General features: G+C 43.2%; 1 protein-coding gene across 2 annotated transcripts in view; it reads left to right on the top strand.

The window, feature by feature from the left end:
- Positions 1–13,341, top strand: part of RREB1 (ras responsive element binding protein 1) — a 112,355-nt gene that overhangs the window by 75,069 nt on the left and 23,945 nt on the right. For both annotated transcript variants that reach the window (XM_075314787.1, XM_075314786.1), the window contains exons 5-7: positions 3,234–3,323; positions 4,977–5,140; positions 12,875–13,025. In XM_075314787.1, coding sequence (XP_075170902.1) covers positions 3,234–3,323; positions 4,977–5,140; positions 12,875–13,025 — 405 coding nt within the window. The remainder of the gene's footprint in view (positions 1–3,233; positions 3,324–4,976; positions 5,141–12,874; positions 13,026–13,341) is intronic.

Genomic DNA, 13,341 nt, shown 5'->3' with positions numbered 1-13,341 from the left:
TCTGAAGGCAATTGTCTATGCTGTGAAGATACAAGATGTGCAGCATCTGAAACAACAGATACTGGAAGCCTGTGCTAGCATTTCTTCTGCGGTGTTGCTATCAGTGTGTCAAGAGTGGGAGAAGAGGGTTGCATTGACAATCCAACACAGAGGAGCACTTTGAACACATTTTATAAATGGTCAGAAAATTGTAAATAACTAATGAACTAATAAAGTTACGTTAAAACAAGGCACACCATTGTTTTTCTTGTGAAATTTTCAAGAAGTTTTATGTGTTACATGACCATCTTCCCATTGGAAAAAATAAAGTTGGATCCAAAATGGCCGACTTCAAAATGGCCGCCATGGTCACCACACATCTTAAAAAATATCCCCCCTCCCATATACTAATTAATGAGCCACAAACAGGAAGTTGATATCACCAACCATTCCCATTTTATTTAGGTGTATCATAAAAATGGCCTACCCTGTATAAAGAAAAAGTAATTTTGCAGTTTTCACATTGGCCAGTAGGGCTATTCTAGACTCTTCCTTCGTTAGAAAGCGTTTTTATCACTTTCCTTCTACCATCCAGTATAGCACCTCTCTACACAACTGATAATACTCAATCCACCAATCGCAAAAGGCGGTCTCAGGTCCTACTTCTCCCCCCTCCCTTCACTTTTCAAGATGACTTTTTGTACACGTTCATTAGATGCTTCAATACAAAAGCTAGGACCTTAGGCTATTGCTGCTAATCTTCATGTGGATCTCCTGATGGCACAAGAAATTTGGCCCGATTCATCAGGTGTGACTTATTATTTTTGTCTTATGGTATTCTTTGCCAAATTCTTCAAAATTCCACGAGCATCAAGAAATTGAAAATCAAAGATTCTCTTTTTTTTTTTTTTTTTCCATTTTGTCCTTTACCTTTTTGTGCTATTTGTTTAGAGCAAAAAGTTGCATGAGCCTTTAAAATATTGCACTCACAAATTATGAATTCGACTAAAACATCTGGCGAATGATAACCACGCCCACATAAAAAACAAGAAAACCCAAACCAAGTAAAGTTAAAAAAGGTGCAAATAAATAAGTCACTATTAATAACATTTTTATTCTGGGAAAAAAAGATATGCGAACCATGATAAATTTGAGCCTATGAGTAGGGGTGAGCGGACAGGTGGATGTTTGGGTTTGGCTGGACTCTAGTTAAAAGTTCAGTTCGCGATCCAGATTTGACCCCAGAACGCAAACCCCATTTAAGTTAATGGAGTCCCGAACTTTGGTGCTGTAAAAAGTGCGTAGTAAGTGCTAGAGGGCTAAAAAAGGAAGCAAAAAGGCGTTAAGCGGGAGGCCGGGAATTTCTCATGCTCGTGAGACACCTATCCATAACCCCTGAGCTTGATGCCAGCTCTCAATTCACAGCTGACATCAACTTCAAAAATATTACCCCTATTGCCACCGTACGAGGGCAATCGGGAATAGACAGGCAAAGTGCCAGAATTGGCTGTGGACTGCTATTTATAGGCATGGGAAGGACTAAATAAACATGGGCCTTCCCAGCCTGATAATACCAGGCCCCAGCTGTCTGCTTTACCTGCCCTGGTTATTAAAAACAAGCAGTAGCCCACCTGAATTTTTTTTCTTTTTTTTTAATTGTTCTCAGCAGGGTACAGGTATCTTCCACATGCAATAAAGCTTGTTGATTGGCTGCACTGCAGCCCTCCAACAAACTTTGGCCCCAAATAAAGCACCCATGGCAAAAATGCATAAAAAAATGCATGCGTTTTTGACACATATTTACTGCCTTTTGCCCAATGCATTTTTTAAGTTAAATCTATTGACTGGAAGAGCTAAAAAACGTTGGAAAAACCTCAAAGAATTGACATGGTGCATCTTGAAAAACGCAGCCAAAAAAAGATGCACTGTGTAGACCGCAATAAAGAAATCTCATAGACTTTGCTGGGAGAAGGAAGTGCATGCATATAGGTGCATCTTTGTGACCTCAAAAATGCACCTAAAACGCAGTAAAAGATGCAATGTGTGAACATAGCCTTAGCATCCGAACATTACCTAAACTCGGACACTGACTCTTTAGAGTCCATGCTCAAGTTCGAGCCCTCGACACCCGGTGTCCGGTACAAACCCTGAATTTTACCATTCAGGTTCGCTCATCCTCTACCTATGAGTTTTGAGTAGCCCCAGTGGCCAGTGTGAAAATTGCAAGAATTTATATTTTTATTTTAAAATCTTTCCAGATTAGGCTGGTTTCACACTACGTTTATTTAACATCCGTGCATAACGTTTTTTTAGCGGAAAAGCGGATCCTGCTTTTACAGCAAAAAACGCATGCAAACGCATCTGTTATTTTGAAGGATCCTGTCACTGGCTGTTTAGGGGCGGGCATTGGAGTCATGTGATCGGGAGTGAGGGGAACTAGACTGGGAGCCGGCTTCTGACAGCTGCAGACGCTGGTAACCAAGGTAAACATCGGGCTTGGATACCCGATATTTATCTTGGTTACGAGTGTCTGCAGCTGCTAGGAGCAGGGCTGCCTGCACACGTTACCAACATAAACATCGGGTAACTAAGAGAAGTGGTTACCCGATATTTACCTTGGTTACGAGTGTCCGCAGCTCTCAGGTGGGAGAGAGAGGAAGGGGGAAAGACAGAGAGAGGGTGAGGGAGGGAGGAGGAGAGAGAGACAGATCACGCGAGACTGGTTCTGGGCATGCTCAGTACTTTCTGGGCATGCTCAGTACAAAAGCAGGATCCTGTCTATCAGCACGCCAGCGTTCACCTGCGTTTGCGTGCTGTTTAGTCAGGATCCGGTGACATGCAGTATTTGGACGCAGCTCAAAAACGCTACAAGTAGCGTTTTTGAAAGATGTTAAAAAACTGCAAGTCGCTGGATCCTCACTATAACGCACGCAAACGCAGGTGAACGCATGTTAACGCGAGTCCATTGCAAATGCATTGAAATGAAAACGCATTTGCACTGGATCCGCTTTTCCGCTAAAAAAACGTTCAGGACGGATGTTAAATAAACGTAGTGTGAAACCAGCCTTACATGTTGTTTTAAAATACATTTAACGTACAAGCCTGATTTTAAAAGTAGGTTGTTTTCTGATGACACATTTACTTTAATTGAAACTTGTTCTGCTTTTATTTGCCGCTGTCAACTAAGGCAATATTTAATTTTTTTTTCTGTTCAAGACATACCTGTATAAAATGTTATCTATCTTATTCAACAGGAATCAAAAGAGGAAAAATCCTCCTATACATGCCCCTTATGTGAAAAGATGTGCAATTCACAGCATCAGCTCACTATGCACATCCGTCAGGTAATCTACATTTTGCTGTTTGTGAAGGTTATTCTTTATGTAGAATTTATGATAATTTTTTTTATCTGAAATAAATACGTATAAATAAACTCTCTGCTGATTTTGTATTTTAAAACAAAATAGATGGAATTCTCATGGTGTAGCTTAGTATTTCCCATCCTTTTTATCGAGGGATACCTCTATTACCCATTATTCTGAATAGGGATTGGAAAAGTAGTCCACAATTCTTAGCTTTGCCTTCAGATTCAACATCTTTGCTTTCAGCAGTTTGCCATTACAATGTAGAATATGCCAGTTTTAGTGATGAGTGAGCACTTCCATGCTCGGGTGCTTGGTACTCGAAATGAGCAGTTGGACACTTGGATGGGCGCAACTAAAGTACCAGAGTACAATAGACGTCAATGGGGGACTTGAACATTTTTCCTGAAGATTTCCTAGAAAAAGCTCCCTCATTGACTTCCATTATACTCGGGGACTCTAGTCGCACCCATCTCAGCATCCAGCTGCTCATTACGAGTACCGAGCACCCGAGCGTGGTAGTGCTCGCTCATCACTAACCAGTTTTTGTTAGCGCATAGTAATGCCAGACCATGTTTAAAAGTAGCACCATGTTCTTACAGAACCTTTAGTAGAAAAATGCTCATATATCCTGTAAAACGGTTTCCTTTTCCACCTGAGTATCATTTTTATATCTCTTGTTGGGATGACATAACATTAACTTTTGTTTCCAGTAATTTATAAAATAAATATGTCCTCTACTGAAAAATGTAATATCCAAAATCGTGAGTTAATGGGTAGGTCGTTTGGCCGGACAGTTTTGTGTCATCTATGAGAAAGCCGCCGACTGATGTGGGTACTAGTGGCTTATCTCTGGGAGAGCAAAGCGAACGGTAAGCCAAAATCAGACCTCTCCCCCAACAATCAATTGGCCATCTCCCTCATACACATTAGTGTGTAGGATGAGCCTGTCGATATCGGCGGTGTGGCAGTCATTAGTTTGTGTATGGGGGGCTGTAGACTTTATGGTGCGTGCTCACTATCCGTGTTTGCAGCGTTTTGGACGCAGCATGCTTCAGCTGTGTCCAAAACGCTGTGTTGTACAGTAAAAGCACAGTGGATGGGATTTCTAGAAATACTGTGCCCACTGTGCTTATTTTTGCCGCACTAAACACTGACCTGAGGTGTGGCTTGCCAAGCCGCAGCATGTCAATTGTTTGCTGTGGATTCGCAAGCATCCTCCGTAGAGAGAACACAAGCGAGACATCGCAGCGCACTGAACCCTGATCGTGGGTACAAGCAGCTGTGTTCTCCTGCGGAGGAGACTTGTGGACCCGCAGGTCAGGACCTGCTGCGTCCAGGACGCAGTGAGTCCTGATCGTGGGAGCATACCCTTAGATTATGATGGTGCCGACCTGTACAGGCACTGATGCTGTCCTAATATGCTGGGCATTCTGGAAGCTGTCATGTAGCAGATTTTCAGTACTTAACATGTCATTTGTAATGTGCGAGTGTCCTCTGTTACAATATGGTGGCCTCATATCTCCCAGGTAGAAGGCAATAATTGGAGAACAGTCTAAATACTAAAAAAAAGAAGCCTCGTAATGTGAAGTGATTGAGATGTCCTATAACATCGATATTTCTTTGCCCCCACAGCACAATACTGACACCGGAGGGACAGACCATAGCTGTAGCATCTGTGGAAAGTCTCTGAGCTCTGCCAGCTCTCTAGACCGCCACATGCTTGTCCACTCCGGAGAGAGGCCTTACAGATGCTCCATGTGCGGGCAGTCCTTCACTACCAATGGGAACATGCACAGGTGAGTGAGACGTACAGTGATAGAACAGCAGCTTAAGAACATACCAGATGTCTAGTTATTTCCCCCTTAAAATAGCTCCTGGGAAATCCTGGTGCTGTTCTGGTTTGTAATCCTCCATGCTGGCCAAGATCGCAAGTATCATTTGCCGGCTTTGTAATTGGCTGTATAGCGGTACAAATGAGCAAGGATCAGGAAGGTGTGCTAGCATTTCTTTTATCTAGGTGCCAAAAAGAACACAATCTTTTTAACAGAGGTCTAACTGCACTGACACAAAGGAGGCAAGGAGTGGAGGCTTAGGAGAAGTCAATCCAGCCAAGTTTGTAAAATATGTGAGGTTTTCCTGCCTTAAAGGGGTTGACCACTACTAGACAACCCCAGCTCAATCACTTCAGGGCCGCACAGAAAATAAAAACAATGTATACTCTCCTCTTCCACTGGCAAGGTTACAGCGCTGTCGGCACTGCTATTTCAGTTGGGTCATGTGACGTTCTGTTATGTGACCGCTGCAGCCAATCAGTGGTCGCTGATCAACTATAGCTTAATATTCCACTAGAATGATCATTCACTCTGGCAAAATGGTAAAGGCTGCAGCCACTCAGCGGCTGGTAATTGGCTGCAGCTATCACATGACACTATCACATGGACCAGCAATTTTGTGTGACCTGATGGGACTAGCAGTGCCAACATCGCTTGAACGACGTCACTGCAGAAAGTGAGTATAGTGGGGTTTTTCTTTGTTTGTTTTTTTTTTTAAGAGGCCCTGAAGTATTAAACAGGAGTTGACCAGTTGTGAACACCCTCCCCTATATCGAATATCCTTTCTAGTTTTGTAATTTAGCATCAATTTCCACCTTTCTGTAGTTTCAGTGCCAGTTTATGTATGTCCGGACAGTCCAGCATTCATGACTGGCTACTTCCTCTCCGTAGGTGCCATGTTCTGGTGTGTTTGGGGTTTTTTTTTGCTTTTACTTCTCAAAATGTTGGACCGGAAGGGTCAATTTATAACCTTATTTTTATGTTACATTGTTTTCTCTGCAGCTTGTTGTCTTGGAGTCCATTTATTTTTTGACCTCTGAGATGGATAGGGGAATACATTTCTGCCTTCGTATATATTAGTTTTGCCAAGTGATATACTTAACATAAAGAAAAGTGTACAGCAGAAAATCTAAAAGACCCTCATACTCATTAGACTAAAATCTGCTGAGCTAGCGGATATTGTCCAACAGTCTATATGGGGTCTCCCAATACCTCTCGATTCATGATGTTCAACCATTGTGTTCTTGGGGAGATAAACTCCTGCCAGAGCTGTATGGCAGAGGCTTTCTCAACTCTGCCCTCTAATAACCACGCTAAATGAGCCGAACGTTCATGTGTCGGGAGACATGGCCAGTGGGCAAATGAGTGCCCAACCGTCAACTGTTGTATGTGTATGGCCAGCTTAACTGTCCCAAAATGCAGTGAAGCACATTGAATTTTAGGATCTTGGGTACCTTTTTATGGATATCTTCACTACCTGGCCCACTGATACAGATATTATGTCCAACATGCACTTTGACCGGAAGCCATGACTTCCTTGTTTGTAGTAAACCACCAATTATTTTGTGAACTGGATTCACCGAACATTGATATACAAAATTTTTAAAAAATAATTAAACTGTGGTATATGCAAGGGAGTTTTTACATCTTAGAGCATAATTTTCTTGTCTTGTGATTTTTGCATCACACTTACATAATCCATATTCTATCTGATTTGTGCCTTGTATAGAAAGACCAAGCTCATCTATATAGTGTTGCAGGAAATATCATTATTCTGGAGAAAGCATTTTAAATAGCGAGACCTTCAAATGGGCTTCCATGTTGTTTTAACGGAGACTGTGTGTGTACTGTATGTATATAATTATATATATATATATATATATATATATATATATATATATATATATAATTTGTGTGTGTGTGTGTTTTAAGAAAACAAATGTCCATCAAATTCGGCCTATAAACTAACACTTGATCCAGAGGAAAAGAAAAAACATCAGTCAGTTGAGGATTGTCGGGGATACGTGAGGTTGGAGCTCAACGGTCTAATGTTAATGGCTTTTCATACGGTCCCTTCAATCAGCTGATTAGTGGGGGTGTAATATTGACAGCCTATCTTGCCCTTTAGGCCAAATTCAGATGGCTGTGTATCATGGCCCAAGTATCGGTCGCGATGCACGGTCAAGAGACCTGTGGCTAGTACATGACATATGATACACGACTGTCTGAGACCCTGAGGATGTAACACAACAGAAAGTTCTAAATATCTGGACATCTGGATAATAGGGCACGACCAGCTTTGGTTAAATACAATGCACCCAAGGGGAAATATTCTCTGCAGGAATGTGGCCTTCTATTACAGGGTTACCATGTTTATGTACTCTAGCTTTATATTGGTAGAGACGTTTCACGTTGATGTATTGATCGGTAGCCAGCAGCAGAGGTGTTAACAGAATAGAAAGTGAACCCGAGGCTTAGTTGGGATCAGCAGTAATGTTCTCATCATCCAGGATGTCATGCATCTCTTCACAATGGTAAGGTATTGCCTAGGACTTCACCTCAGCTCACACAACAAACAGGAAAAAAGTGAGTGAAAACTTGTCTGACCTGTTCTACTGAGCTTGCCGGGACTAGCAAACAGAGCAGTATCCTATTTCACTCCCCCTCACTGTCTCTCCGACAGAAATGTTCTGTCCTCCGCTGATGCGAGCATCATCCTATGTGCATGTGGCCGGGATTAGGAAAACCACGCTGCTCACTTCCAAAAATACCACCACACTGGTCCACAGGTTGCAGATTAGTGAATCAACACCTGACACAACCCACTGCCAGGTGTGGCGCTGTTTGTGGAAGAAATCCTCCATTTTATTCTTATCTGATCCTGCCATTGTTGGTGGCACTAAGATGGAGATGATGAGCAGACGAGGACAGGTTGTCTGGTCCACGTCAGTGTGGGTGACTGCTCTCTCTATGGCCCGCCTTCATGCTTGGCTGCAGTACGTAGGAGGACGATTCCGCCCTGTTATTTGGCTGCCTCTCCTTGTAAACAGCACTGCACCGTTTCTGCTTGCGGAGTGAAATCTTTTGGATGCCTGACACTACTGCCTGTCGGAGGTGGATCACTCACAAACAGTTTTGCAATCCTGTGTTAGCCCAGGGGAGGATCATGACAGAACTCGCAATGCTTAGTCCATTTTCAGATTCCTAGAATCACAAAAAAAAAATGTTCCCGCCATCTTTCGTTCTCCTCACATACAACTTAACGAAATGTCTGAAGATGGCCCGCTGAGATCTTCACACAATATGTGCTAGCGCTGGCTAATGGCTAACATTTTACCCGCTTACCTTCTCCTTAGATCAAGGCCAGCAGCTGTTTGGAGAACCCAGTTTTTAGCACAAGCAGCTGTTCATGCCTCTGGCATCGACCGGGCACTCTGTTGTAATCATCTCCAGCCCTCTCTGATAAATCCTCTCCAGGAGCCAGAAAAATATTTATAGCAAAAATACACTGAAAAAAGGGAGCCCCTATAAAGTCCGCAATGCATGATCAGGGCTAGTAGTAGTGAGCCCTAAAGTCCGCAATGCATGATCAGGGCTAGTGAGCCCCTATAAAGTCCGCAATGCATGATCAGGGCTAGTGAGCCCCTATAAAGTCCGCAATGCACGATGAGGGCTAGTGAGTCCCTATAAAGTCCGCAATGCATGATCAGGGCTAAAGTCCGTAATGCATTGTGAGTCCCTATAAAGTCCGCAATGCACGATCCGGGCTAGTGAGTCCCTATAAAGTCCGCAATGCACGATCCGGGATAGTGAGCCCCTATAAAGTCCGCAATGCATGATCAGGGCTAGTGAATGCCTTTTATTAGCCAAGTATATATGTAATAATTCCTGTTAATATTCATGGTCTAGTGCCCAAATGCCAGGGGAGCGCCCATTACACTGGTGCAACCTGTGCAGGGACCTGAGAGGTGAGGGGGATCACTTATACCCCTAAAGCAGGTGGCATTGTGCATTATGAGCCACCTGACTACAAAGCGACCTCAGATTGTTGCACAGGCTCCTTTTCCACTCCTGACTGATGCCCAACATTTTTTTGGAGGGGGGGGCAAAAGGTCCCTTTTGAATAAGACCAATATAATCAAAGTGGTTTTCTACCTTTTTGTGAAAGTATTTATTTGAGGCTAAAAAAAATTTCTTGCAGTTTAATTTTCTTTAAGAATTTTGTTATGTCTAACCTGTGTGTTGCACTGTCTTTGCTGGATGCCGAATGAGTTAAATGAGTATCTCTCAGTGAGCTCATTCTGGGGAGTTTGTAACTGCTTTATTCATCCAAGTTAAATGTTCACTTTTTCATTGGAGCCCATGAGCCTCAAGTTACTCCACACATGGTAATTATCCTGAAGTAGTTTCCACGCTGAAACGCGTTGGATAAATCACTTTCTAGGATTTGTCTCCTGTCCTTTACCGATGGCAATGCGGATGTTAACCCCTGCTGTCCATTGGCCGCCCCTGGGTTAGCGCTGTAGGTATTCTTGACTGGTAACACACCGAACCAGTTCTCTGCCCCTTCTTCTGACATACATTTGAGGAGGAGTGTCAGTGCCTTTTTTACGGAGGACACGAGTGCTTTACTAGCTATTTTTGGGGTAACTGGATTTCTCCATTGTACATTCTGTTCTAGTGCTGATACTCTGCCACTGATTTGCCGGTTGTGGCTAATCTACCCTATGTGCTTTTCCTAAACGTTCAGTCTTCTCCTTTGGCCCCGAATCTGGCACTGCACAGCTGCCTGTTACTCTTAAGGGAAATGTGAATTGTAAAGTGTGACTATGAGTCGGAGCCATGTTTTGTCCAGTGTTTGACCAACGCAGCATGGCTGCACTTTTACCCTGAGCATTTTGGCCTAGTCGCCTTCGTCCTCATGACGGAGTCATGTGCAGGACGCCTGGGATTTGGCGAGCACAGAGCCGAGCACCACAGCAAGGCCAAATAAGGAGACTTACTTGGGAGATAGCTGAAATGTCTGCTTTCTGTTCACCAGGCACACTGCCTGCAGACTTCCTTTTCTTCCTCTGGAAACTTGTTCGGGTTTTCTCTTTTGGGGATGAAATTAGACTGCGATTTAACTGTTTTGTCTCATCATTAATAGAATTGCTTCACACGATGCAATACATGATACAAGCTGTCTATGCAATTGCCATAACAGCTCATTATTCGGAGCTAAAAATATGTTTCAATTGGATTTCATGAAAACGTTGCAAGTTTGGCTTTTATAGTCTTTGTTTCCATGCGCTATCAAACTTTTTGATAGTGGACACATCCATAAGCCAAAAATAGTTAAGAAAAAGACATCTAAGATCTACAATTTCTCCCATTGGAACATACGGGTGAGCTTACTGATGGACTCTCAGTTACTTCATTCTGCAGCAAGCAGGCTATACAAGGCTAATCTTGCTACATTTTTAAAAAAATCTAATAGAAAAATGATTTTTAGCTCCAAGTACACGTATTTGAGTAAAAAAAAAAGTGCCTAAAAAGTTGTCAGCCTCTTTATTTAAGGCTTATTGAATACACTACTTAACTTCTGGAAATATTTCATAAAGGGGTAGAAAAATATAGCTGCTTTCTTCCTAAGGCCCCTTTCACACATCCGTTTGTTTGCCATCAGTCACAATGTGAAAAAAACGGATCCAGTGCTGGATCCATTTTTTTCTCATTAACTTGTATTAGCGACGGATGGCCTCACGTTACATCACTCATACGACGGATCCGTTGACAAATCTGACTGAGACGACGTCCATAGTAACATTTTTTTTGTGTGCGTTGAAAAAACGGACCGCGATAGATCCGTCACCATCCGTCGTTTGTTGTAATGGAAGCATGTGGGCGCAGAATCTGTCGTCATCCGTCAAATGACGGATCCGTTGACGGATTCAGTTTTTTATAACAGAGCATGCCCAGAAGTGTTGTAAAATCACTGCTGGTCAGGAAAAATGGTACGACGGATCTGGGGATTTTTTTGTACAGGATCCATCGCATCAGTTTTACCACAATCTGTGACGTATCCGTCGCATCAGTCACAAAACGGATTGTGACTCATGCAAAAAAACTGATGTGTGAAAGAGGCCTAAAACAACGCCACCACTGTTTGCAGATTGACTGTTGACTGTTGTATCGCGGCACTGTACCATTCACCTTTTATACCACACAACCTGTAGACTATTGTGCAGTTTTTGGAAGAGGGCAGCCATGTTTTCTAATCTTGTAAATCCCTTTGAAATAGGGATTATCTCACAACAAATGTTAATGGTTATAGCTATATTTCTGCCATGACGGTTTAGATGGTGGTGGGCCTGACTGCTGTGACCCCCAGCAGATCACTAGGCGAGCCTGTTGTAGTCTCGTACTCTACAAAAAACTGAGTAGAAACCCAGCACCAATGAGACCATTTGGACATTGATGGAATATCTTAAGCGGGCTTTACACGCTACAATATCGTTAATGAATTATCGTCGGGATCACGGTGTTTGTGACGCACATCCGGCGTCATTAACGATATCGCAGTGTCTGACGCTTATGAGCGACCTTAAACGATCGCAAAAGCGGTCAAAATCGTTTGCAGCGGAGAGGTCGTCCTGAAACAAAAAATCGTTTTCTGCTTATTATCGATGTTGTTCGTCGTTCCTGCGGCATCACACATCGCTGTGTGTGACACCGCAGGAACGACGAACATCTTCTTACCTGTCTCCACCCGCAATGAGGAAGGAAGGAGGTGGGCGGGATGTTACGTCCTGCTCATCTCCGCCCCTCCACTTCTATTGGACGCCTGCTGTGTGACGTCGCTGTGATGCCGCACGAAACGCCCCCTTAGAAAGGAGGCGGTTCACCGGCCAGAGCGACGTCGCAGGGCAGGTAAGTGCGTGTGACGGGTGTAAGCGAGGTTGTGCGGCACGGGCAGCGATTTGCCTGTGTCGCACAACCGACGGGGGTGGGTACGATCGCTTGCGATCTCGCTAGCAAGATTGCAGCTTGTAAAACCCGCTTTAGTATGTCACAAGACCATTCCATATACTACAACTAACCTGATCTATGACATTAAAGGTAGCGGGATGCAAAATGGAGTACCAAGCAGAAAAGCTGGTCGTTTAGTTGCTCCATTTGTTTTGATATTTTCTACTTTTCACTATTGTGATGTTCATCCTTAAATTGACATATTTTACAAGATCTCTGTTATGATCAGAATATCACATTTAAACTCTTCTCAATATTGTTTATGTATCTTAGAATACCGCAGCCCCATGTACAGTCTGGTGGCCATTGACTGGTACAAAAAAAATTAGCTCCTATTGAAACGAATAGAAGCTAATCTGTAGTACCCAGGAAAGGCCACCAATCGGTGTACAGAGTCGTGCTGTTATGGTTCTGTCCACTGGTTGGTGGGGTCCAGGTGTCAAACCTCCACTAATACATCTATCACTACCATGCTCGGGTGCTCCGTACTCGTTGACAAGTTCACTGAGTATAATGGAAGACAATGGGGCATGTGTCCGGAAGATCTTCCCCCTTGACTTCCATTATACTCGGTACACGAGGGGAGCTCATCCGAGCATCCAACTGCTTGTTACGACTATAGAGCATTGTAGTGTTAAAATTAGTTAACAAAAATTTACTGTAGCTTTTTTTCCAATTATGTTTTAGACACATGAAGATCCATGAGAAAGACCCAAATAGTGCAGCTACTACAAGCCCCCCTTCCCCTCAAAAACGAAGGAGGTTGACCTCTAAAAGAAAACCTAGCCCTGAAGAGGAAATCGAGAAAGAAGAGACCTCTCCAGCAAAGAAGGCAATGGTAAGTTTTTCTGTATAGCGGTCTGTGTTACTGCAGGATGCAGGTAAACCACCAGCTGTAAGTTGCCCTACTTTGTGTTCGTGATATTGGAGCATTGAGATCTGTACTGCCGATGAGCAAAGCTCTTTTCATGTTTGTGCCCCATATTTGCATAAGCCTTCGGTGAAAGATATACATTAGGAAATACTCCTACTGTATACATCTGATCAAAGACTAAGGCATAATGTGAACAGAGACTAACCGGTACCACTTAACTTTTCACACCTAAATGCATGTTCTCCAATTTAGCCTGTCCATGTCTCACAGTATAGCGTGG

Source organism: Anomaloglossus baeobatrachus, chromosome 6, assembly GCF_048569485.1.
Source record: "Anomaloglossus baeobatrachus isolate aAnoBae1 chromosome 6, aAnoBae1.hap1, whole genome shotgun sequence".
Lineage (NCBI taxonomy): Eukaryota > Metazoa > Chordata > Amphibia > Anura > Aromobatidae > Anomaloglossus > Anomaloglossus baeobatrachus.
Note: the sequence above shows the minus strand (reverse complement) of the source record. Positions and strands in the feature narration are given on the sequence as shown.